The 24,806-nt window shown below is 40.9% G+C and overlaps 1 protein-coding gene across 1 annotated transcript; it reads left to right on the top strand.

The window, feature by feature from the left end:
* Positions 1 to 6,407: 6,407 nt before the first annotated feature.
* On the top strand, positions 6,408 to 19,660 carry MED7 (mediator complex subunit 7). The gene is made up of 2 exons (XM_043913404.1): positions 6,408 to 6,497; positions 18,085 to 19,660. The coding sequence occupies exon 2, from the start codon at positions 18,102 to 18,104 to the stop codon at positions 18,801 to 18,803; it is 702 nt and encodes a 233-aa protein (XP_043769339.1). The 5' UTR covers positions 6,408 to 6,497; positions 18,085 to 18,101; the 3' UTR covers positions 18,804 to 19,660.
* The last annotated feature ends 5,146 nt before the right edge of the window (positions 19,661 to 24,806 follow it).

The raw sequence follows: 24,806 nt of genomic DNA, 5'->3' as shown, positions 1-24,806 counted from the left end.
CCTGTCTCCTATACAATGTCACGAACCTCTGTCCATAGTTCATCAGGCACTCTATCAGATCTAGTCCCTTAAATCTATTTCTCACTTCCACTGTATAATAAGCGATTTGATTTAGGTCGTAACTGAATGATCTCGTGGTTTTCTTCAATTTCAGTCTGAATTTGGCAATAAGGAGTTCATGATCTGAGCCACAGTCAGCTCCTCGTTTTGTTTCTGCTGACTATATAGAGCTTCTCCATCTTTGGCTGCAAAGAATATAATCAATCTGATTTTGGTGTTGACTATCTGGTAATGTCCATGTGTAGAGTCTTCTCTTGTGTTGTTGGAGGAGAGTGTTTGCTATGATCAATGCGTTCTCTTGGCAAAACTCTATTAGACTTTGCCCTTTTTCATTCTGTACTCCAAGGCCAAATTAGCCTGTTACTCCAGGTGTTTCTTGACTTCCTACTTTTGCATTCCAGTCCCCTATAATGAAAAGGACATCTTTTTTGGGTGTTAGTTCTAAAAGGTCTTGTAGGTCTTCATAGAACCATTCAACTTCAGTTCCTTCAGCGTTACTCATGGGGGCATAGACTTGGATTACATGATATTGAATGGTTTGCCTTGGAAACGAATAGAGATAATTCTGTCATTTTTCAGATTGCATCCAAGAACTGCGTTTTGGACTCTTTTGTTGACTATGATGGCTACTCCATTTCTTCTAAGGAATTCCTGCCCATAGTAGTAGATATAATGGTCATCTGAGTTAAATTCACCCATTACAGTCCATGTTAGTTCGCTGATACCTAAAATGTCACTGTTCACTCTTGCCATCTCCTGTTTGACCACTTCCAATTTACCTTGGTTCATGGACCTAACATTCCAGGTTCCTATGCAATATTGCTCTTTACAGTATCGGACCTTGCTTCTATCACTAGTCCCATCCACAACTGGGTGTTGTGTTTGCTTTGACTCCATTCCTTCATTCTTTCTGGAGTTATTTCTCCACTGATCTCCAGTATCATATTGGGTACCTACCAACCTGGGGAGTTCATCTTTCAGTGTCCTATCTTTTTGCCTTTTCATACTGTTCATGGGGTTCTCAAGGCAAGAATGGTTTGCCATTCCCTTCTCCAGTACACCACATTCTGTCAGACCTCTCCACCATGACCCAACCATCTTGGGTTGCCCTACACAGCATGGCTTAGTTTCATTGAGTTAGACAAGGCTGTGGTTCATGTGATCAGATTGGTTAGTTGTCTGTGATTGTGGTTTCAGTCTGTCTGCCCTCTGATGCCCTCTCTCAGGGCCTACCGTCTTACTTGGGTTTCTCTTACCTTGGACATGGGGTATCTCTTCACGGCTGCCTCCAGTAAAGCACAGCTGCTGCTCCTTACCTTTGACGTGGGGTATTTCCCCATGGCCGCGGCTCCTGACCTTGGATGTGGGGTATCTCCTCTCACCGCTCTTGTGCCACGCAGCCTCCTCTCCTGTGCCACACAGCAGGTTAAGAAGCAACAGTTAGAACTGGATGTGGAACAACAGACCGGTTACAAACTGGGAAAGGAGTATGCTAAGGCTGGATATTGTCACCCTCCTTGTTTAACTTAATATGCAGAGTACATCATGAGAAATGCCAGGCTGCATGAAGCACAAGCTGGAATCAAGATTTCTGGGAGAAATATCAATAACCTCAGATGTGCAGATGACACCACTCTTATGGCAGAAAGTGAAGAACTAAAGAGCTTCTTGATTAAAGTGGAAGAGGAGAGTGAAAAAGTTGGCTTAAAACTCAACATTCAGAAAACTAAGATCATGGCACCTGGTTCCATCATTTCATGGCAAATAGATGGGGAAACAAAGGAAAGAGTGGCTGCCTTTAGTTTTTTGGGCTCCAAAATCACTACAGATGGTGATTGCAGCCATGAAATGAAAAGACGCTTGCTCCTTGAAAGAAAAGCTATGACCAACCTAGACCACATATTAAAAAGCAGAGACATTACTTTGCTAACTAAGGTCTGTCTAGTCAAAGCTATTGTTTTTCCATGTATGGATGTGAGAGTTGGACTATAAACAAAGCTGAGCACCGAAGAATTGATGCTTTTGAATTGTAGTGTTGGAGAAGACTCTTGAGGGTCCCTTGGGCTACAAGAGGATCCAGCCAGTCAATCCTAAAGGAAATAAGTCCTGAATACTCACTTGAAGGACTGATGCTGAAGCTGAAACTCCAATACTTTGGCCACCTGATGTGAAGAACTGACTCATTGGAAAAGACCCTGATGCTGGGAAAAATTGAAGGCAGGAGGAGAAAGCGATGACAGAGCCTAAGATAGTTGGATGGCATCATCAACTCAATGGGCCTGAGTTTGAGTAAGCTCTGGGAGTTGGTGATGCACAGGGAAGCCTGGCGTCCTGCAGTCCATGGGGTCACAGAGTTGAATATGACTGAGCTACTGAACTGAACTGAATTAAAAAAAAATGGGCCAAAACTTTTAACAGAGCATTCACCACAGAAAAGATATGTATGGCAAATAAGTACCAGAAAGATAACTCAACACTAGAGAAGCGTAAATTAAAACCACTACTTAGCCAGTAGCATTGCAAAAAGGAAAATAGCAGAGTAGGGTACAGAGCAACTGAAATTCTTATAGTTTGCTGGTAGAAATGAAAAATGATATGTCTTTTATAGAAAACTGCTTGGCACTTTCTTATGTAGTTAAATATATACCTATATTATAAGGCCTTGCAGTCCCTTAGTAGTTATTCAAAGAAAACAAAAAAGAAAACTTTATGTCCATACAAAGATGTGTATGTGATACATAGGACTGGAAATAACCCAAATGGCCATCAACTGATGAATGAATTATGGTACATCCATACAATAGAATACTCCTCTGTGAAATGGAACAAACTATTAATACATACAACAATGCTGATGGACTTCAGAAGTTTTAAGCTAAGTGAAAGAAGTCAGACACAAAAGTCTATATACTACAGGATTCCATTTATATGATATTCTGGAAAAGACAAACCTATGTGAACGGAAATCAGATCAGCAATTACCAGGGGCTAGGGATGAGGGCAGAGAAGGCAATGGCACCCCACTCCAGTACTCTTTCCTGGAAAATCCCAGGGATGGGGGAACCTGGTGGGCTGCCGTCTATGGGGTCACACAGAGTTGGACATGACTGAAGCGACTTAGCAGCAGCAGTAGCAGCAGGGATGAGGGAGGAGAATGAATACTGAAGGGGTGCAAAAGGAATTGCTTAGGATGATGCAAATATTCTATATCTTGATTCTGGTGACAGTGTTTAGAAGGCAGAATATATTAATCAAAACTCATTGAACTGTCCACCAGAAGTTAATTTTACTGTGTGTGAATTATGACTCAATAAACCTATCAACTCAATGGACATGAGTTTGAGCAAACTCTGGGAGATAGTGAGGACAGGGAAGCTTGGGGTGCTGCAGTCCATGGAGTAACAAAGAGCGACTGAAGAATAAACAACCTTAAAAAAGTTGACAGGGTGTAGAAAGAGTGTGACTATTTCTGCTTGCCACTTAGGATCAAATGATAAAAATGATATTCTTTATAATGTGCCACACTCCTAAAAACAGCCATGATGCTAGTTACCATGGACTCCTGCCTATTACTGCCCCTTCATCTCCTCCCACTCTTTTGCTGTTAGTTGTGAAACACATGGGCTCCCTTCCCGTCTAACTCAGAGGATCACGGCAGCCTCGGGCTCTTTGCACTTGCTGTCTACAAGATATTTGCACAGTTGACTCCTTCTCATCACTCGTCTTAGCTCCAAAGCACCTCTTAGCAGAGGCTACCCCAATCACCTTCTAGAAAGTAGCTACCCATCAACCCACATAGCTATCACTTTATTTTGTATTATTTTTCTCTCCATAGCGCTTATCACTATTAGAGTTTTTTTTTTTTTCTTGTATGCTGTTGTTTGTATCTCTCCATGAGAAGGCAAAGCTTTTGTTTGCCATTTTTACCGTACAGAACAGTGCTTGGCACAATAGATGCAATAAAGATTTGCAGAACGGGTGTAGCCCTTATTGGGCTTCCCTGGTAGCTCAGTTGGAAAAGAATCTGCCTGCAATGCAGGAGACCCTGGTTCAATTCCTAGGTCAGGAAGATCTGCTGGAGAAGGGACAGGCTACCCACCACAGTATTCTTGGGCTTCCCTGGTGGCTCAGCTGGTAAAGAATTTGCCTGCAATGTGGATGACCTAGATTTGATCCTTGGGTTGGCTACTCAACTCCAGTATTCTGGCCTTGAGAATTCCATGGATTGTATAGTCCATGGGGTCGCAAAGAGTCAGATACAACTGAGCGACTTTCACAGCCCTTGTTAAACTAGAAAAGGCACCTTTAAGAGAGAAACTTTCCATTCAGATTCCAGAAGTGTAGCCATATAAGCGAATGTCTATTATACACCATATTTTCACTAGTTCCTCTCATGATGTGAATTTCACACCATTATTTATTTGTAGTTTATTGTGAAGAACACTAGACTAACAGTCAAGAGTCCCAGATTCTAGCCTTGATCCTCCTCCTAACTGTAAGACACTGAAACTTTGGGTCCAAAATTTCATTTCTAGAAATTTATCTTAAGGAAAACATTGAACAGGTGCACTAACATATACACGTGCACCAGGAACTAGGATACTCCTCTGGTATATTCACAATAGCAAAGGTTGGAAGGAAAATAATTTCACATAACAGGCTTTGGCTATATAGACCCTGGTTTATCCATTGATGTCACACTGTGAATTCATTTGAAAATGATTATATTCATTTTGTTACTTATTCAGTGGACGTTCATTGAGTACTGGCCAATTCCAGGTACTGTTCCAGGTACTGATGATGCAGCAGTGAATGAAACAAAGACCCTATGATGATGAATCTTTTATTTTGATGGGGGAAAAAAGACAATAAATATAAACAAATCATATACTACATAATATGATATCAGATGATAACACATTCTATGAAGGACAGATAATGCATAGTAAGGGAATTAGGGACATTCCCCATGAAAATGATTGGGGCATGCCACTTTATATACAGTATCCAGGGAAGACCAATCCAACAAGGTCACATTTGACCAGAAACCTGTATGAAGTGAGGACGTAAGGCATGTGAATATCTGTGGAAAGAGAGTCCTAGGCAAATGCAAGGGCCTTTAGGCAGAAGTAGACTTGAAAATTTCAAGGGAAAGAAAGAAATCCTGTATGTGGAGAAGACTGAGCATGGAAAAAAATGGTAGGAAATATTATTGGGCAAGTAGCCAAGGAGTAGATTTTTGTGGCACTTTCTATAGGCCATGGATAGAACTAATACAAAAGACTGATACCCTAGTTTTGAATAGAGTATGGGAGAAAGAGGAGTAAAGATGAACTTTTATGTTTGAGACTTTGCAGTCGAATAAAGATGTATAATACTGTTGGATAAGAGGGTCTGAGTGCAAGGGACAGGGTGTTGCCAGGATCTAGATACCACTTGAGTATTATTACCTGGATGACACCCCACTAAAAACAGAGAACTCAGTCCTGGGGCAATTCAAATGATCAAGTGTGCCAAATGCTGCTGAGAGTAGTCTAAGATGAGGACTAAGAATGCCCACTGGAGGTCACAGTTTATGTCACATTGGTCTCAATGAAGGGAGAAAAGCCTGACTGGGGTATGCTCAAAAGTGAACAGACTTCTTCAACAAATAAATTCATTGTGGGTGGGGGAGATTGAGGTAGAGGAAGGAAACTATAGATTAAAAGATGATTAATAGATACATCCAATATCAGACTGACTGATACAGCCAGTCACAAAGGGGTGGACTTTACTGGATCCTCAGATAATTGGTATCCAAATACTGACTTGATTTTGACGACATTAAATAGTTGTTGTTCAGTCGCTCAGTTGTGTCTCTTTGCGACCCCATGGGTTGCAACAAGCCAGGCCTTCCTGTCCTTCACCAACTCCAGGAACTTGCTTAAACTCATGTCCTTTGAGTCGGTGATGTCATCCAACCATCTCCTCCTCTGTTACCCCCTTCTCCTCCTGCATTCAATCTTTCCCAGCATCAGGCTCTTTTCCAATAAGTCAGTTCTTCACATCAGGTGGCCAAAGTATTGGAGCTCCAGCTTCAGCATTGGTCCTTCCAGTGAATATTCAGGAAAACAGAAAAAGAAAGCAAAGAGTAGCTGCTTTTATTGATAACACACATCCTCAGCGACCCCAAACCCTGTGGCTGCTGCCGAATCAAGGAAGGGTGGGAGGTGCCAGAGGGAAGGTAGGGGTAGAGGGGTGGCTGGAGAAAGGGAGTATGCGCCGGCGAAATGATGAGCCAACCGTCACAGAGGCGGGACTAGAGCCTCAGTTAAAGGACAGCTCTTTTCAGCCAATCAAAGGACAGCATCAGTGGCTTCTTCCTGGAAGTGGAGGCCGGAAGTTGGATTTCGGCTTGGGGTGGAGAAGGCGTCTGCTGGTGTAATCCCAGAGCTGAAGTAAGTGGGCGGCGACGGCTTGGGCCTCAGTTTCTCGTACATTTCTTTTTCCGGACCCCGCGGCTTCCTTTGGGAGGGCTGGGAGTCCGGGGAGGCCTGGTTCCGAGTACGTTCGCCTGCCTTCCTCTCCATTGTCGTCCCTCAGAGAGCGCGACCTTCCCCGCAGCTCGCGGAGCCGGGGTCAGGGGTGGGTGGGGTGGTTGGCCTCCCGTGGGAAGGTACCTTTGCGCGGCGGGCTCTAGGCTTCCTCCGGTCGGGAGGCCGCGCCCGGCCGGAGGTTGGCACACCTGAGTTCTAGGCCCGCACCGCTGGTTTGCCGAGCTGTGTGGCCTCGCCACCTCTTCTGGCTTCTCTCCGGCCTTGTCCCACGCGTCATTCATTAGATCTGGGGAGGTTTTAAAAACAACATTCCAGCAGCTCCATTCACAGTTGACAAACGAGTCGAACGTCTGGAGATAAGACCCTAGAATACCTTTCTTTTTTTGGTGAAATCCGTCAGAACGGAACAAACATTAGAAGGTGGATCTTGAGTCTGATAATCAGCTATGATGCCTGGCGCGTGTCTTATGAAAAACCTCCGTTGCCTTTGACAAGTTTAGTCTGGAGAAGTGGTATAAACAAACATGATTTCTGTTGTATATCAGTTTCCTTTTGTTCTGTCAGATGCTTTATTGTTTACTGATTTAAAGGAGCTTGTGCTGTGCAACCATAACAACCAAGGTTGAGAATTCCTGCTGTGCCGTTTCCTGGCACTTTGATCTGGTTGCAGACACTTCTTGGTGAGACAGACTTGGGACCCTCATCTCTAAAATGAAACTTATAGTAGTATTTAACTCATAGAATTAGTTTGAAGCTTAAGTAAAAGAGGGTATAAAACAATGATACCTGTCATTTAGTTGCCCTTTGGGGATTGGCAGTTTAAGTAGAGGATTACACAAGGTGCTGGGAAGCACAAAACAGGAATTCCCATCTGAAAAGGCTTGAAGGGGTGAAACCTAGGCTGTATGAAATTTATTTTGAAGTACCAGATGATTGCTAATTCTCCGATTTTGGTAATCATGTGGTTATAAGAGGACACATTCTTTTTTGGGAGATACCCACTGAAGTATTTTAGATAGAGATGAGAGACCAGTAAGGCAAATGAGGGAAAATGTTAACATTTGGAGAATCTGAGTATGGAATATTATTCATAAACTGAAAAGTGAATTTTTGAAAATTTTAAAACATTGGTTATAACTGTTTGCAACTATCATAAGTGTGTTGTAAATAAATGAAACAGTACACAGTATTTATAACCCTCCATTCCATGCACTTTCACCCCTTTTTTCTTAGTGGCCGTATTGTGTATATATAGATATTTTATCCCAGCCCTCATATGAGTGAAGGTATGGATGAAGGTATGGACTATTTCCAGCTTTTCGTGCTCTTTTCAAACAGTGCTGCATTAAATATCCTGATACACAGATTTGTGTACTTGTACCAATATTTTTGTAGGATAGATTTGTAGAAATAGAATTGTTGGGTCACCAGTCAGTCCTGAAGGAAATCAACACTAAATATTCATTGGAAGGACTGATGCTGAAGCTCCAATACTTTGGCTGCCTGATGCAAAGAGCTGACTTATTGGAAAAGACCCTGATGCTGGGAATGATTGAGGGCAAGAGGAGAAGGGGGTGGCAGAAGATGAGATGATTAAATAGCATCACTGATTCAATGGAAATGAATTTGAGGCAACTTCGGGAGATAGTGAAGGACAGGGAGGCCTGAGGTGCTGCAGTTCATGGGGTCAAAAAAGCTGCACACAACTTAGCTACTGAACAACAGCAACAGTGTTGTTAATCAGCTATACTCCAATATAAAATAAAATAATGAAAAGGATTGTTGGGTCAAAGAATATCAGCATTGCAGTGTTTGATACTGTCACATTAAATTCCAAGTAAGCATATTTGTTTCCTATCAGTTGTGTATGAGAATTCTCTATATTCTCTTGGTGATACTGGCTTGCCACCTTAGAGTCTTATTATGGTGACTGTGATGGTGTTTTGTGGGACCTCAGGGGAATGGATGTTTTCTACCACAGAAGACTTCCCTGCAGGGCCAGAGTAGCTAAGAGCTTGCTTGTAAAATTGGCATAACCACTCTGAAGAAGCTGAAAGATAGAGTGTGACCTGTGCTGGAATCCAGCACCTGCCACATAGAAAGTGTTCTATCTGTTAAGTGATGCAGTATTTGAAATCTTGATAGTCTTAGATGGATAGGATCCTCTTTTAAAATTTATTTTTAATTGAAGGATAATTGCTTTATTGGCAACTGTGAATCAGCCGTAAGTATACATATGTCCCCTTTCCTTTGAGCCTTCCCCCCACCCCACCCCCACCCCATCTCACACTTCTAGGTTGTCACAGAGTACCAGATTTGAGCTCCCCGTGTTATATAGCAACTTCTCATTAGCTATTTTACATATATGTGGGGATTTTTTGCCTTTTTTTTTTCTTTTTTTAATTGGAAGATAATTGCTTTACAATATTGTGTTGACCTCTGCCATGTATCAACATGAATCAGCCACAGGTATACGTAAGTCCCTTCCCTCCGGAAGTCTCCTCCCATCTCCCACCCCATCCGACCCCTGTAGGTTGTCACTAGGTTGAGCTCCCTGTGTCACACAGCAGATTCCCACTTGCTATCTATATGGTGCATTTACATATTGTAATGTACATGTTTCCATGCTGTTATCTCAGTTTGTCCCTCCCTCTCCTTCCCCCACTGTGTCCACAAGTCTGATCCCTATGCCTTTGTCTCCATTGCTGCCCTGCAAATAGGTTCATCAGTACCATCTTTCTATATTCCATATGCATGCATTAATATACAATATTTGACTTTCTGACTTCACTGTATAATAGGCTTTCCTGCTGCTATAAATACAGTCATGTCCTACTCTTTGCGACCCCATGGACTGTAGCCTACCAGGCTTTTCTGTCCATGGGATTTTCCAGGCAAGAGTACTGGAGTGGGTTGCCATTTCCTTCTCCAATAATAGGCTTTAGGTTTATCCATCTCATTAGAACTGACTCATATGTGTTCCTTTTTATAGCTGAGTAATATTCCATTATGTATATGTACCACACCTTCCTTATCCAGTCATCTGTCCAGTGGACACCTAGGTTGTTTCAATGTCCTAGCTATTGTAAAAAGTGCTGCAATGAACATTGGGGTACTTGTGTCTCTTTCAGTTATGGTTTTCTCAGGATATTTGCCCAGTAGTGGGATTGTTGGGTTATATGGCAGTTCTGTTCCTAGTTTTTTTAAGGAATTTTTTTAAGGAATCATACTGTTCTGTGTAGTGTCTGTATTAGTTTGTATTCCCACCAACAGTGCAGGAGGGTTCCCTTTTCTTCACAGGCTTTCCAGCATTTATTGTTAGTTGATTTTTAAATGATGGCCATTCTAATTGGTATGAGGTGATACCTTATTATAGTTTTGATTTGCATTTCTAATTATGAGTGATGTTGAGCATCTTTTTATGTGTTTGTTGGTCATCTGTATGTCTTCTTTGGAGAAGTGTCTGTTTAGGTCTTCTGCCCACTCTTTGGGTTGTTTGTTTTTCTGGTGTTGAGCTGCATGAGCTGCCTGTATATTTTGGAAATTAATCCTTTGTCAGTTGTTTCATTTGAATTATTTTCTCCCGTTCTGAGGGTTGTCTTTTCACCTTGTATATAGCTTCCTTTGCTATGCAAAAGCTTTTAAGTTTAATTAGGTCCCATTTGTTTACTTTTTTTTTAAAATTTTCATTACTCTGGGAGGTGGGTCAAAGAGGATCTTGCTGTAATTCAAGTCAGTGAGTGTTTTGCCTATGTTTTACTCTAATAGTTTTACTGTTTCTGACTTTATGTGTAGTTCTTTAATCCATTTTGAGTTTATTTTTGTGTATGGTGTTAGGAAGTGTTCTAACTTCATTCTTTTACATGTAGCTAACTGTCCGGTTTCCCCAGCACCACCTATGGAAGAGGCCGTCTTTTCTCTTGCACATTCTTGCCTCCTTTGTCAAAGATAAGGCACCAAATAAGGTGCGAGGGTTTATCTCTGAGCTTTTTTTCTTGTTTCTTTGATCTGTATTTCTGTTTTTGTGCCAGTACCATACTGTTGAATACTATAGCTTTGTGGTATAGTCTAAATTCAGGAGGGTTGATTCCTCCATTTTTTTTTTTCCTCAAGATTGCTCTGACTAGTCAGGGTCTTCTGTGTTTCCATACACAAACTGTAAAATTTTTTGTTCTGGTTCTGTGAAAAATGTTGGTAATTTGATAGGGATTGTGTTGAATCTGTAGATTGCTTTGGGTAATATAGTCATGTTCACAATATTGATTGTTCCAATCAAAGAACATGATATATCTCTTCATCTATTTATGTCATCTTTAATTTCTTTCATCATTGTCTTATAGTTTTCTGTATACAGGTCTTTTAGTCTCCTTAGGTAAGTTTATTCCTAGGTATTTTACTCTTTTTGTTGCAATGGTGAATGGGATTGTTTCAAAAAGGATTCTTTTAAAAATTTGCTTTTAGCAGTGTGTTATTCTGATTATTTTCCTGGTTTTATTCAGCATTTGCATTTACTTCATCTTTTGCCTATTTTTCTATTATTTTTTTTTTAAGATACAGGTTTAAAAAAAAAAACCTCAGTGGATCCTTATTGAGGATTTAGCACCTTCTAGCTATTGCTTAAGGTTCTAGAGGTAGAGTTGTGAATAAAAGGCAATATGAAGTCATAGTGCTTTTCTTCTCATAGGGATGGAATCAGAAAATATGTCTTTAAAAAATCATAATTAAATTTCTAATATTTACCCCTGTTAGCTTGCAAGCATTCTTTTTCTAGAAAAATGGATTATCTTTTAATATTGCTTCTGATGTATTTTCCCATATGGAATTTTTAGATTTATTTTTGGTAGTCAGATCTGTTGGTCTTTTGTAGTACCTTTAAAACGTACAGTTAGTTATTTTTTGCCTGTTTTCCTTGATAGATTGTAAGGAACACTAGGATGGAGGCAGTGTTTTTTATTTATCTTGGAAAGATAGTGTGGTGTAGTGTTTAAGATTTTTTGGCTCTGGCTACTTCCTTTACACAAGTGGATCAACCTTTCTGAGCCACAGTGATCTCATTCCTGAAATGGAAAGCTCACCTTTCTTTTCTCAGATTTCTCACAACCGTGAGAGAAGTTTAGAACAGCCCCTGGCACGTAGTATGCACTCAGGTATTACCTGTCATCATAATCATTATTGTCATATTTTAGACAAACACTAAATACTTGAAGGAGTAAATACACATTAAAGATGTTTGTACCTGCTTTCAAATTCCCTTTGATTTGAAGCTCTTGTGAAATGAATGGAGCTACCAACAAATACTTATGAAGCTTATGTGCATGGTTTTGAACCCAGTCAGAACTGTAATAGTCATAGTCCTTCCCTTCATAGAGTTTATAGTCTGGTTGGGGACACAGATCAGATACTGATGAAGAGAATAAAAGGGGGAATACAGGGTCTGCTTTTGATGAATAATCAGATAAGTTGTATCTTTAGAAGTGACATTTTTAAGCTAGTGCCTGAAGCAGGAAGAAAATCACATGAAAAGACCCAGAGGCAGAAGAGGTTGGTATAAAGAATTGTATGAGAATACTTGAAGACAGTATTGCTAGGATATAAGTAAAAGGGAATGTGGTGTGAGAATTAGGCTGGCTATTACATAGATGAACTGTAGTGGAAACAAAAAGATCCCTGCGAAGCCACTGTGTTCCAGATAAGAGGGAGTGGTGTCTTGGTCAGAACTGATGAATTTGAGATAGCAAGGGTTTGGAATCAGGGTGCCTGTGTGCATGCTCGGTTGAGTCCACCTCTTTTGCAACCCCATGAACTGCAGCCTGCCAGGTTCCTCTGTCCATGAATTTTCCAGGCAAGAATACTGGAGTAGGTTGCCATTTCCTTCTCTGGGGGATCTCAGGACTTGGCAGTGATGGTGAGGAGAGGAGGCTGTTAAAAAAGGAGCATTAAGATAAACTTTAGGTTTCTGGCTTGGAATACTAGGTGGAAAATGGGGACATTTTACTGAGATAGGAAAGATTAGAAGCTTTAGAAGCTATGAGAGGAGCAGATTTAGAGGGTGTGTATTGTAGATGAAATAAAAATTTTTTTTTTTTGGGTTTGAATGCCCTACGAAGTATCCACAGAGAGCCCAGAGGCAGCCTGGACTGGAGATAGAAACTCATGAATCAGAGAAAGACAAATATTATATGATATCACTTATATGTGAAATCTAAAAATAATACAAATGAATATATAAAAAAAATAGAAATAGACTCACAGACATAGAAAACAAACTTTTGGTTGCCAAAGGGGAAAGGGAGAAAGAGGGGTAAATTAGGAGTATGAGATTAACAAAGTCTTATACATACAATAAATAATCGGCAAGGATTTGGTGTAAAGCACAGCAAATTATATTCATCATCTTGTAATAACATATAGTGGGATATAATCTGAAAAAAAAAAATGAATAACTTTGCTATATACTTGAAACTAACACAATATTGTAAATCAAGTATACTTAAGTTTAAAAGAAAATAAACCCAAGACTCAAATACAGAACAAGATTTCTCCGCTTTGGCAAAATATATTGACACTTTGGACAGGATAATTGTTTGTGGTGGGGGACTGGCTGGTGCATCATATGTTTACAGCATTCCCAGCCTCTACCCATCAGAAGCCAGTAACACCCCTTTTCCAAGTTGTGAACACTAAGTGTCTCCAGACCTTGCTTATGCCTTCTGGTTGGAGCTGACTGTGGCTCAGATCATGAACTTCTTATTGTTAAATTCAGATTGAAATTGAAGAAAGTGGGGAAAAACACTAGACCATTCAGGTATGACCTAAATCAAATCCCTTATGATTATAAAGTAGAAGTGAGAAGTAGTTTTAAGGGACTAGATCTGATAGCCAGAATGCCTGATGAACTATGGACAGAGGTTCGTGACACTGTACAAGAGACAGGAATCAAGACCATCCCCAAGAAAAAGAAATGCAAAAAAGCAAAATGGCTGTTTGAGGAGGCCTTACAAATAGCTGTGAAAAGAAGAGAAGTGAAAAGCAAAGGAGAAAAGGAAAGATGTTCCCATTTGAATGCAGAATTCCAAAGAATAGCAAGGAGAGATAAGAAAGCCTTCCTCAGCGATCAAGGCAAAGAAATAGAGGAAAACAATAGAATGGGAAAGACTAGAGGTCTCTTCAAGAAAATTAGACATACCAAGGGAACATTTCATGCAGAGATGGGCTCCATAAAGGACAGAAATGGTATGGACCTAACAGAAGCAGAAGATACGAAGAAGAGGTGGCAAGAATACACAGAAGAACTGTACAAAAAGATCTTAATGACCCAGATAATCACGATGGTGTGATCCCTCACCTTAGAGCCAGACATCCTGGAATATGAAGTCAAATGGGCCTTAGGAAGCATCACTATGAACAAAGCTGGTGGAGGTGATGAAATTCCAGTTGAGCTCTTTCAAATCCTGGAAGATGATGCTGTGAAAGTGCTGCACTCAGTATGCCCTTCAAATGAAAACTCAGCAGTGGCCACAGGACTGGAATAGGTCAGTTTTCATTCCAGTCCCAAAGAAAGGCAATGCCAAAAAGCATGCTCAAACTACCGCACATTGCACTCATCTCACACACTATTAAAGTAATGCTCAAAATTCTCCAAGCCAGGCTTCAGGAATACGTGAACTGCGAACTTCCAGATGTTCAAGCTGGCTTTAGAAATGGCAGAGGAACCAGAGATCAAATCGCCAACATCTGCTGGATCATTGAAAAAGCAAGAGAGTTCCAGAAAAACATCTATTTCTGCTTTATTGGCTATGCCAAAGCCTTTGACTCTGTGGATCACAAAAATTGTGGAAAATTCTTAAAGAGATGAGAATACCAGACCACCTGACCTGCCTCTTGAGAAACCTGTATGCAGGTCAGGAAGCAACAGTTAGAACTGTACATGGAACAGCAGACTGGTTCCAAATAGGAAAAGGAGTACATCAAGGCTGTATATTGTCACCCTGCTTATTAACTTATATGCACAGTACATCATGAGAAACGCTGGGCTGGAAGAAGCACAAACTGGAATTAAGATTGCTGGGAGAACTATCAATAAGCTCAGATATGCAGATGACACCACCCTTATGGCAGAAAGTGAAGAAGAACTAAAGAGCCTCTTGATGAAAGTGAAAGAGGAGACTGAAAACGTTGGCTTAAAGCTTAACATTCAGAAAAGTAAGATCATGGCATCTGGTCCCACCACTTCATGGCAAATAGATGGGGAAACAGTGGAAAGAGTGGCTGACTTTATTTTTCTGGGCTCCAAAATCCCTGCAAATGGTTATTGCAGCCATGAAATTAAAAGACACTTACTCCTTGGAAGGAAAGTTATGACCAACCTAGACAGCATATTAAAAAGCAGAGACATTACTTTGCCAACAAAGGTCCGTCTAGTCAAGGCTATGGTTTTTCCAGTGGTCAGGTATGGATGTGAGAGTTGGACTGTAAAGAAATCTGAGTGGCCAGAGAATTGATGTTTTTGAACTGTGGTGTTGGAGAAGACTCTTGAGAGCCCCTTGGACAGCAAGGAGATCCAACCAGTCCATCCTAAAGGAGATCAGTCCTGGGTGTTCTTGGGAAGGACTGATGTTGAAGCTGAAACTACAGTACTTTAGCCACCTGATGCGAAGAGCTGACTCATTTGAAAAGACCCTGATGCTGGGAAGGATTGAGGGCAGGAGCAGAAGGGGATGCAGAGGATGAGATGGTTGGATGGCATCACTGACTCAATGGACGCAGGTTTGGGTGGACTCCTGGAGCTGGTGATGGACAGGGAGGCCTGGCGTGCTGTGGCTCATGGGGTCTCAGAGTCGGACACAGATGAGTGACTGAACTGAACTGGCAAAAATCACACCTCTTTGAAAACCATTGATAGAAATGCTAATAAAAGCTATGCAGTTGACTGAGGTCATCCCAGGGAGAGCATAAAACAGAGGCCTAAAACCAGTGGCACACAAACCACAGAGGTTGTTAGAGATAGATTCTTTTTGGCTCACAGTACTTGACAGTTTCCAGAATTAATTGCTAGTATTTTTTAAAAACTGAGAAATTCCCCATAAAAATCTGAATTTTTCCTTCCTTTCTTGAAAAATCAAGACTAAGTTGCAGTGAATCTTCATGAGTGAATGCTAGAGGCTGGAGGCTTTGAGGTCTGGGTTGGAGATGCTCTGTTCTCCTTAATCCCTGCCCCTGCACGTGTAATTCTTTATGTTCCCTGCCTTTTCCCTTTGACCTTTGAGTTTGTGACTCTATAGGGCACTCCTCTGATTCATGCCAACATTAAAATTTGGATAGAAGGAGGGGCAGTAAAGGAGACTGAGAGGGAGCCTCCAGTAAGGTAGGAGGAAAACATAAATGTAAGATCACAGGAGCTGAGGGAGAAGGGGACTGGGTTGAAAAGGAAGAAAATGCTGCTGAGAGATTAAGATCACTTTAGAAAAATGTCCATTGAATTTGGTCATGTGGTGATTGTTGATTTCTTTGATGAGTATTTGTGGAGGAAGGAGGTTGATTCCAGATTGGATAGTGATAAAAATGGATAAGCAGAAAGCTAGTAGAGCAGTGAAATGTAGTTTGATATAGTTAGAGTAACTCATCATGCCCATGGCCACTGCCTTATTGACTCTCAGTAGTATCCAGTTCACCACTGTAGGTTGGTGGAAACTCAGAACTGCCCCTCAGCTGCCCTTAGTACCTCAGAAATTCCAAGTATGAATCTGCCTCCAGTATATTACTTGCTATCTCTGATGTTGGATTGCATAATTATATCTTGAAAATCTGGTAAGATCAGTCTAAATGAGCACTCAGGATCTTCTCATTTTATGATATACCTAAGCTTAAAATGGAATAGATAGAGGTATTCGTGGCTATTGAAGATATATTTGAGTTTGAAACTTCTGTAGTGGATGTAGAAAAGTTAGTGAATCTATAAACAATTGTAAAGTGTATTGTAGAAAAAAAGGAAGTGGAATTGGATCGCAGAAGCTCAGATGATGTGAGTTTGTTTAGACTAGAGCAGTGTTAATTTTGTCAGTGTTCCCTAGAGTTACAGGTGTTTGCTTTTGGAAATCAATCTGTAATATAAAACAAAAGTGATTATAACATGAGATGGCGAGACAGCATGTGTAGTTTGGCTGCAGAGGGGATAGAGAAATGAGGCATAACTGGTGAGGGGTGTGGAATCCAGACTATTTCACTTATAGATGAAAATATAGTTGACCCATGAACAGCTGGGAGGTTAGGGATGCCCAGCCTCTGCACAGTTGAAAATCTGAGTATAACTTAGAATTGACCATCTGTATCTGCCGTTCCTTCATATTTGTGGTTCTGCATCTGAGGATTTAACCACGCATGGATCTTGTTTTTAGTTATTTACTAAGTCATGTGTGACTCTTGCAACTCCATGGACTAGCCCGCCATGCTCCTCTGGGATTTCCCAGGCAAGAATACTGGAGTGGGTTGCCATTTCCCTCCCCAGGAGATCTTCCTGACCCAGGGATCAAATCCACATTTCCTGCATTGGCAGGTGGATTCTTTATCACTTAGTCACCAGGGAAGCCCCATAAATCTTGTAGTACTCTAGTATTTACTACTGAAAAAAATCCACATATAAGTGGACCTTTGCAAGTTCAAACCTGTGTTGTCCAGTGATCCACTTTATTAGTTCAGTTCAGTCGCTCAGTTGTGTCTGACTCTTTGCGACCCCGTGGACTGCAGTACGCCAGGCTTCCCAGTCCATCACCAACTCCCGGAGCTTACTCAAACTCATGTCCATCAAGTCATTGATGCCATCCAACCAATTCATCCTCTGTCGTCCCCTTCTCCTCCCACCTTCAATCTTTCCCAGCATCAGGGTCTTTTCCAGTGAGTCAGTTCTTCACATCAGGTGGCCAAAGTATTGGAGTTTCAGCTTCAGCACCGGTCCTTCCAATGAATATTCAGGACTAATTTCCTTTAGGATTGGATCTGGTTGGATCTCCTTGCAGTCCAAGGGACTTTCAAGAGTCTTCTCCAACACCACAGTTCAAAAGCATCAATTCTTCGGTGCTCAGCTTTCTTTATAGTCCAACTCTCACATCCATACATGACTACTGGAAAAGCCATAGCTTTGAAGGTCAGCTGTATACTACAGTAGTTTTTTGTGCTGATGAAAATGTTAAGTAGAGCTGGAAAAATACTTGAATGATTGAGTATATAATGCAAATTAGAAAAGGACAGCAGCTTTTCCCTGTTGTAAATGTTAGTTTTAGAGACGAGGGAGATCATTTTGTCCTGGGCACCAAATGGCCATGGGAGAAAAAGGAAAATATTCTGTCATTAATCCCTGAATGTGACAGGTTTGTTTTGTAGCTCCACTCTCAATCTTTGGTCTCTTGGTGTGTGTGTGTGTGTGTGTGTGTGTGTGTGTGTTTGTTATGTTTTGTTTTCCTCTTATTTTTTGTTTGATGGTTTATTTCTGTAGGTTCTTGATCTTCCACAATGGGTGAGCCACAGCAAGTGAGTGCCCTCCCACCCCCTCCGATGCAGTACATCAAGGAGTATACAGATGAAAATATTCAGGAAGGCCTCGCTCCCAAGCCTCCACCTCCAATAAAGGACAGTTACATGATGTTTGGCAACCAGTTCCAGTGTGATGATCTTATCATCCGCCCTTTAGAAAGTCAGGGTATTGAACGACTTCATCCTATGCAGTTTGATCACAAGAAAGAACTGAGAAAACTCAATATGTCTATCCTTATTAATTTCTTAGACCTCTTAGATATCTTGATAAGGAGCCCTGGGAGTATAAAACGAGAAGAAAAGCTAGAAGATCTTAAGCTGCTTTTTGTACATGTACATCATCTCATAAATGAATACCGACCCCACCAAGCAAGAGAGACCTTGAGAGTCATGATGGAGGTGCAGAAACGTCAACGTCTTGAGACAGCTGAGAGGTTTCAAAAGCATCTCGAACGAGTCATTGAGATGATTCAGAATTGCTTGGCTTCTCTGCCTGATGATTTGCCTCATTCAGAAGCAGGGATGAGAGTGAAAACTGAACCAATGGACGCTGATGACAGCAACAATTGTACTGGACAGAATGAACAACAAAGAGAAAATTCAGGTCATAGGAGAGATCAGATTATAGAGAAAGATGCTGCCTTGTGTGTCCTGATTGATGAAATGAATGAAAGGCCGTGAAGGATGTTTCTTTTCCTTTCCCCTTCAGTGAATGGTATACACATTAGTTAATTCACTTTTAAAGAGTCTCAAAAGAGATATAACTAGAAGTCTTGCAAGCAGCTTGATTCTCCAACTGTGAGAAGTCACAGCAGTAATTTCACCTTATGGCAAGCATAGGTAAATGAGTGTGCCTACATTAATTAAGAGTGATCACCTTAAAAAGCAGAGTGCAGGTATTTGTGGAATATCCGTGTTTCCAGAGTCGCAGTGAATTTTGAAGATATCTTCAGTGATAGCAGGTTTTCAACCCTGGAAAGTAGATTTGTCATTTGCTTTAAGAGTGATAGATAATAAAGGATATCAGACTTTATAAATGTGAAATTATGAAATCTTTGTTTCATTTAAAAACTTGCTTAATCTCTAAAAAAGAATAGTGTAACATGTTTAAAGAGAGGAACCCCAGAGTTATATAACAGTTTCATTTTTTTCTGTTGGCTGTTCTTGCAAACACTGTCTCAGCCTCTTACCCCTATCCTGGATGGATCCTGGAACTTTTATCCAGTCCCTAAGAAGTCCTTTGATCACTTTTAGTTATAAACATTCATTTTAATCATTAAAATGTCCATGTGAATTATCTGTACTACATTTCCTAGATTCAGACTTGCTTTAGGCTGGAAGCCTGCAATGCAAAGGGGGTTTGGTGGCAGAGATCGCTGGATCTCCACCAGAGATTCTTACTCCCCTGAGACATGCCTTGCCAGAAACTATGGTTCTCCATTCCCTGTGCATCTCTGTGAGGCCACGCAACTGAGTTCTTAGCAGTGGAATATGACATAAAAATCCAGGCCTGCCCCATAAAAGTTTCTTATATCACCCACCATTCTCTTCTCATCTGCTGGTTTGATGGTCACACCCAGGAAAACTTTGGAAGCCCCTTGAAGATGGCAAAAGTTTGGTCATTTTGGGTCCTTGAATGCCTGAAGACTAGGACCTCCTTTCATTTTAACTCCACCCTCCCCACCCCCCCCCCCCCCCCCCCCCCCCACTCCTCACCCCTGCTGATTTAACTTCACCATGTGAATAAGAAGTCAACTTACTGTTGTTATTTTGTTGTATTGTTGTTTTGAGCACTGAGATTTCATTTCTATACTTCTCTTTTCTGTTCTCCAACCCCTCTTCCACTGAAATCTTGATGGAGAGTCTGCTTTGTATCTCAGGGTTTCTACCAGCCTTCCTCTTAATAAAGCATATTTAGAAATATGCTTTGAGTGATTCTCAAAGCATAGTGCTAGACTGGCAGCATTGGCATCACTTAGGGACTGGTTATGCAAATTCTCAGGTCCACCCCAGCCATGCTAAAGTGAATTCTAGAAGTGGGGCTCAACAAACTGTGTTAAAGAGCTCTCAGGTGACTCCCGTGCAGGCTCAAGCTTATGAATCCCTAATAATGGTAAGGCCTTTTCCCAAATAAACTGGCAAAGCCCGGTTTAAAGTGGCCATGGGTCAGTTCTGTGTGTGAGACACTCATTTATCCTTTTCTTCGAAATTTTGGGTTGTTTAGGCTGTTCCCAAGTAAATAGCCTGTTCTGCACACTCTCCTGGACTGGGCCTAAGCTATGCCAGAAGAGGGACAGACGTTCTTGGCAAGTGGGGCCACTCTTCTCTTTCTGTCCATGGGCCTCTTGCCTGTCTTAAAAAATATTTGGCTTCCCTAGTGGCTCAGTTGCTAAAGAATCTGCCTGCAGTGCTGGATTTGATCCTTGGGTCAGGAGGATCCCCTGGAAAAGGAAATGGCAACCCACTCTAGTACTCTTGCCTAGAGAATTCCATGGACAGAGGAGCCAGGCAGGCTACAGTCCATGGGATCACAAAGAGTCAGACATGACTGTGTAACTTTCAAGTAGACAACCTCTCTGTTAGGCAGATAGTTGGCAAGTCTCATTTGTTTTTTCCTGATATGTGTTTGGTATTGATTTTTGGGCTTCATAGACTCCAGGAGACACAGTCTGGGCTCTGTTAAGTTTAAATTGAAAGGGGAAGGAAACCCCCTCATCTCCCTGTGGCAGAATAAGGTAGACATAACATAACACTTTAGCAACTCTCCGAAGGAATCTCCTTTGACCACAACCGTCTTATAACGCTGAGGTACAAAATCAATTTTGCAAATCCTTGCATGTAAAAAACTAACTGAATCACATTATCACTATCACATCCTTAAGAGAGTCACAACATTATTTGTGTATAATGTTTGTTGAGAAAGAGTAAGAGATTAAAATTTCATGTGAAATCTTAAATTCTTACTTTGAGGGGATATGATCTTGTAGATCTGTCAGGGTGGAACTTGACATAAACTAAAGAATTCTGATGTGAACTCCTGCTGTTATAATGGGATGAAAGAACACCAATGGTCTGATAGTTGTTACAAATTTCAAAGTGTATGTAAAGACTCTGTGAAGATTAAAATACATCTTTGCACACCTGATCATAATGAATATTCCTTAGATTGATACCTTGCAGTGGAATATCTGAAGGTATAACCAGGGTATTACCAGTGCTGGGACCCAGACTATAATGATTCTGGTTTTCTTGTTCTAGAGTGGGGCCCTGAAATTGGTTTTAAGAAGTTTGTAGGTGATTGCTGTGCCATAGGATAAAGGATTGCATTACTCAGTACTCTCTACTAGTAGTTTAAGCAAAAGATGAATTTATTGAAAGGATTATGAAATCCTTTTAAATTTATGAAATTAAGGATTTATGAAATCCCTAACACATGATTATTGAAATCATGTTACATGATTGAGGGGTAAGTTAAACATCCAAACCATGAAGAGGACTTGGAGGTTCTTTAGGGCAACTGGGACTCAAACCTGGTCCGGAACCCTTTGTCCCTCCTTTGACTTTTCTGTTAATGTCATTCTATACAAACCAGCTTCTTTGATGGTATGAGTGGAGAACATGTGTGCTAACAGTTCCTGAGTGTTAAGTCTTTCTGTACTAGTGTCTGGGAGTTGTCTCCAAAAAAAAGTAATTGACCAGCTGGGAGGGAGAAGTTAAGGGTGGCATTCCTGATTTCAGCTGGGCCATTCAGCTGGCGGGGGGCGAGGGGAAGATTCTGTAAGAATATGATAGATCCCAACAAGTTAATGTATGGAAGGAGGTGGTCCACCCCTCTGTTTAAGTCCATTTATTTGCTCTATTCATTTAGTGGATATTGTGGTCCTCTTTATTCCTGACAGTGGTTTAGTTCCTGGGGGTATGAAGAGTGGGAAGGAAAATGAAAGAAACAGGAACACAAATAGGTTAATTTTTGAAGGCATAAATTCTTGCATTAACCATTCAGCCATTATAACAAGAATCTTGCTTCCAATATATTTCTATTTCCTACTCAAAATGCCTTGTCCACATTATTTTCTCAAGTTGTTTCTGTGTTTGAAATTGTTAAGGGTTGTGGAAGACCATTTCAACTGTGCTGTGTTGTATTTGAGAGAAAAGACCTGTCCTGAGGTCACAGGAAGCAGCAAATACAAGTGTCTCTTGAGACAAAAGTTGGCATAATTTTGAGGGAAAAGGCTGTTAGGGCCACACCATAGGGAGGGAGGAGATTGGAGCTAGAGAAGAAGATGGTGGCAGGTTACAGGACTTAGAAGGCCAAGGAAAGGAGTTTGTTCTATCCTAAATCTGACAGGAAGTGTTGGGGAGAGAGGGGAATTTCCCCTTTTACCCCTCTTGAATTCTTGTGATTGGACTAATAATAAAACTGAGACAAGACAAATTAATAGGAGAAAATTTTAATTCCTGTACACAGAGGTCTCAGCAATGGGACCTAACAAGTAGCCAGAGCCTTTATATTCTTTAGACAAACACTGAATTTGTGCGGAATTGGCATGTGCTCAATGAAGAATCTAAACAATTTGGGCTTGGAGTAATAAAGAGGTAACAGGTTTATTTATATAGGCTTTTCAGCTCAAATTCCTTATCTCTGGTGATAAGGGTGTCCTTTTCCCTTCACTGTGGTGAGTGCACCTTTCATGGGAGAGGTTTGTTTTTTGCTTCGGGGTAAACGGTGCGGGGTTGGGGGGTGGGGTGGGGTGGGGGAAATTGGGGTTGAGAGAGGGTCAGAGTGTTGCTCTTGTATTGGCCATTTCTTAGTTCAGTATGCCATTGGAAATATTTTTGGGCACCCTGCCCTAAGTTGTAACATATATCAATAGCATGCATATAAAGCACTCAGTTGGCACTGTTCTAATCACTTAATATACGAAAAGCTGTTTATCCTTAAAACAACCCATTAAAATCATGATTTTTACACCATATTTCAGATGAAGGAGTGGAGACTCAGAGGGGTGTCATTTATCCAAGGTCACCAAGCTAGTGAGTGGCAAAGCCAGGATTGAGATGTTCTAACAGTTTCAAAGCCTGCCTTCATACTTTATTACCTCTCTGCTGCTGCTGCTGTGGCATCATGTATTTAATAAATCCTAGGTAGTAAGTAACAGAGTCAAGAGTGGAATCTGATATTTTAACCCCAAAATTCTTATTTTATACATCACATGGTATTAGACTGAGGAAGGAAGATGGAAATTTGCAGATGGAAATTATGAGCTCCTTTTGAACATTTTAAAGCATTTATGTCGAATTCTGCTGCTGTCTTGAGATACTGTGCGCTTAAGCACTAACCTTCCTAAAACTCCCTCTAAGTAGGTATCACCCCCACTTTATGAAAGTGGGGATCAGTTTTGTGGTTTGCTCAGGTGGTGTATCCAGATTAGAATCTAGGTCCGGAGTTAACATTTTTTAGCAATTGTAATTACTCCTCTACTGCGGTACAAATGCAGCCATAGAAAATATGTAGACAAATGAGAATGCTGTGTTCCAACTTTAGATATGGAGATTGAAACGAGTTTAAATAATTTTTACATATTATGAAATATTCTTTTGATTTTTTTCCAAACCATTTAAACATGTTAAAAATAATTCCTATCTTGTGGAATGTACAAAACAGGCAGCTGAATGAATTTGGCCAGAGGGTCTGATCTAGGTGATTGGATTCTTAATCCTGGGATGTTTTCATAAAACCACTTAATAACTGCAAAATAAAGATTACAGGTTTGTTCTAGGGCTGAAGTGAGATTATGGCTACAGAGCACTCAGCATAATTTCTGGTACTTAGTAAGCTCTCAAAGGTCAACTGTTACTTTTCCTGCTAATTGCTTTTAGCATTTAGAATCCAAAATTGAGGAACTGGTTTCAAACTGTAATGTGATGAGTCCAACAGTAAGTGGCACTGTTACCTCTTGTTTAGGAGCTGCAGCTAGGTGGCAGAAGAGGGGACTCAGATGGAGAAACTCATAGATGCTGATTGTAATACTGAACTTTGTATTTAATGAGTGAGATGCTGTATCTGCTGTGGCCTACAAATTTTTTTTTTTTTTTAATTTTTTTATTAGTTGGAGGCTAATTACTTCACAACATTTCAGTGGGTTTTGTCATACATTGATATGAATCAGCCATAGATTTACACTTATTCCCCATCCTGATCCCCCCTTCCATCTCCCTCTCCACCCGATTCCTCTGGGTCTTCCCAGTGCACCAGGCCGGAGCACTTGTCTCATGCATCCCACCTGGGCTGGTGATCTGTTTCACCATAGATAGTATACATGCTGTTCTTTTGAAACATCCCACCCTCACCTTCTCCCACAGAGTTCAAAAGTCTGTTCTGTATTTCTGTGTCTCTTTTTCTGTTTTGCATATAGGGTTATCGTTACCATCTTTCTAAATTCCATATATATGTGTTAGTATGCTGTAATGTTCTTTATCTTTCTGGCTTACTTCACTCTGTATAAGGGGCTCCAGTTTCATCCATCTCATTAGGACTGGTTCAAATGAATTCTTTTTGACGGCTGAGTAAAATTCCATGGTGTATATGTACCACAGCTTTCTTATCCATTCATCTGCTGATGGGCATCTAGGTTGCTTCCATGTCCTGGCTATTATAAACAGTGCTGCGATGAACATTGGGGT

The sequence above is a fragment of the Cervus elaphus genome, chromosome 9, assembly GCF_910594005.1.
Source record: "Cervus elaphus chromosome 9, mCerEla1.1, whole genome shotgun sequence".
NCBI lineage: Eukaryota > Metazoa > Chordata > Mammalia > Artiodactyla > Cervidae > Cervus > Cervus elaphus.
Note: the sequence above shows the minus strand (reverse complement) of the source record. Positions and strands in the feature narration are given on the sequence as shown.

Excerpts from the sequence above, each read along its gene's own strand:
- MED7 (XM_043913404.1), top strand. The coding sequence starts at position 18,102 with ATGGGTGAGCCACAGCAAGTGAGTGCCCTCCCACCCCCTCCGATGCAG.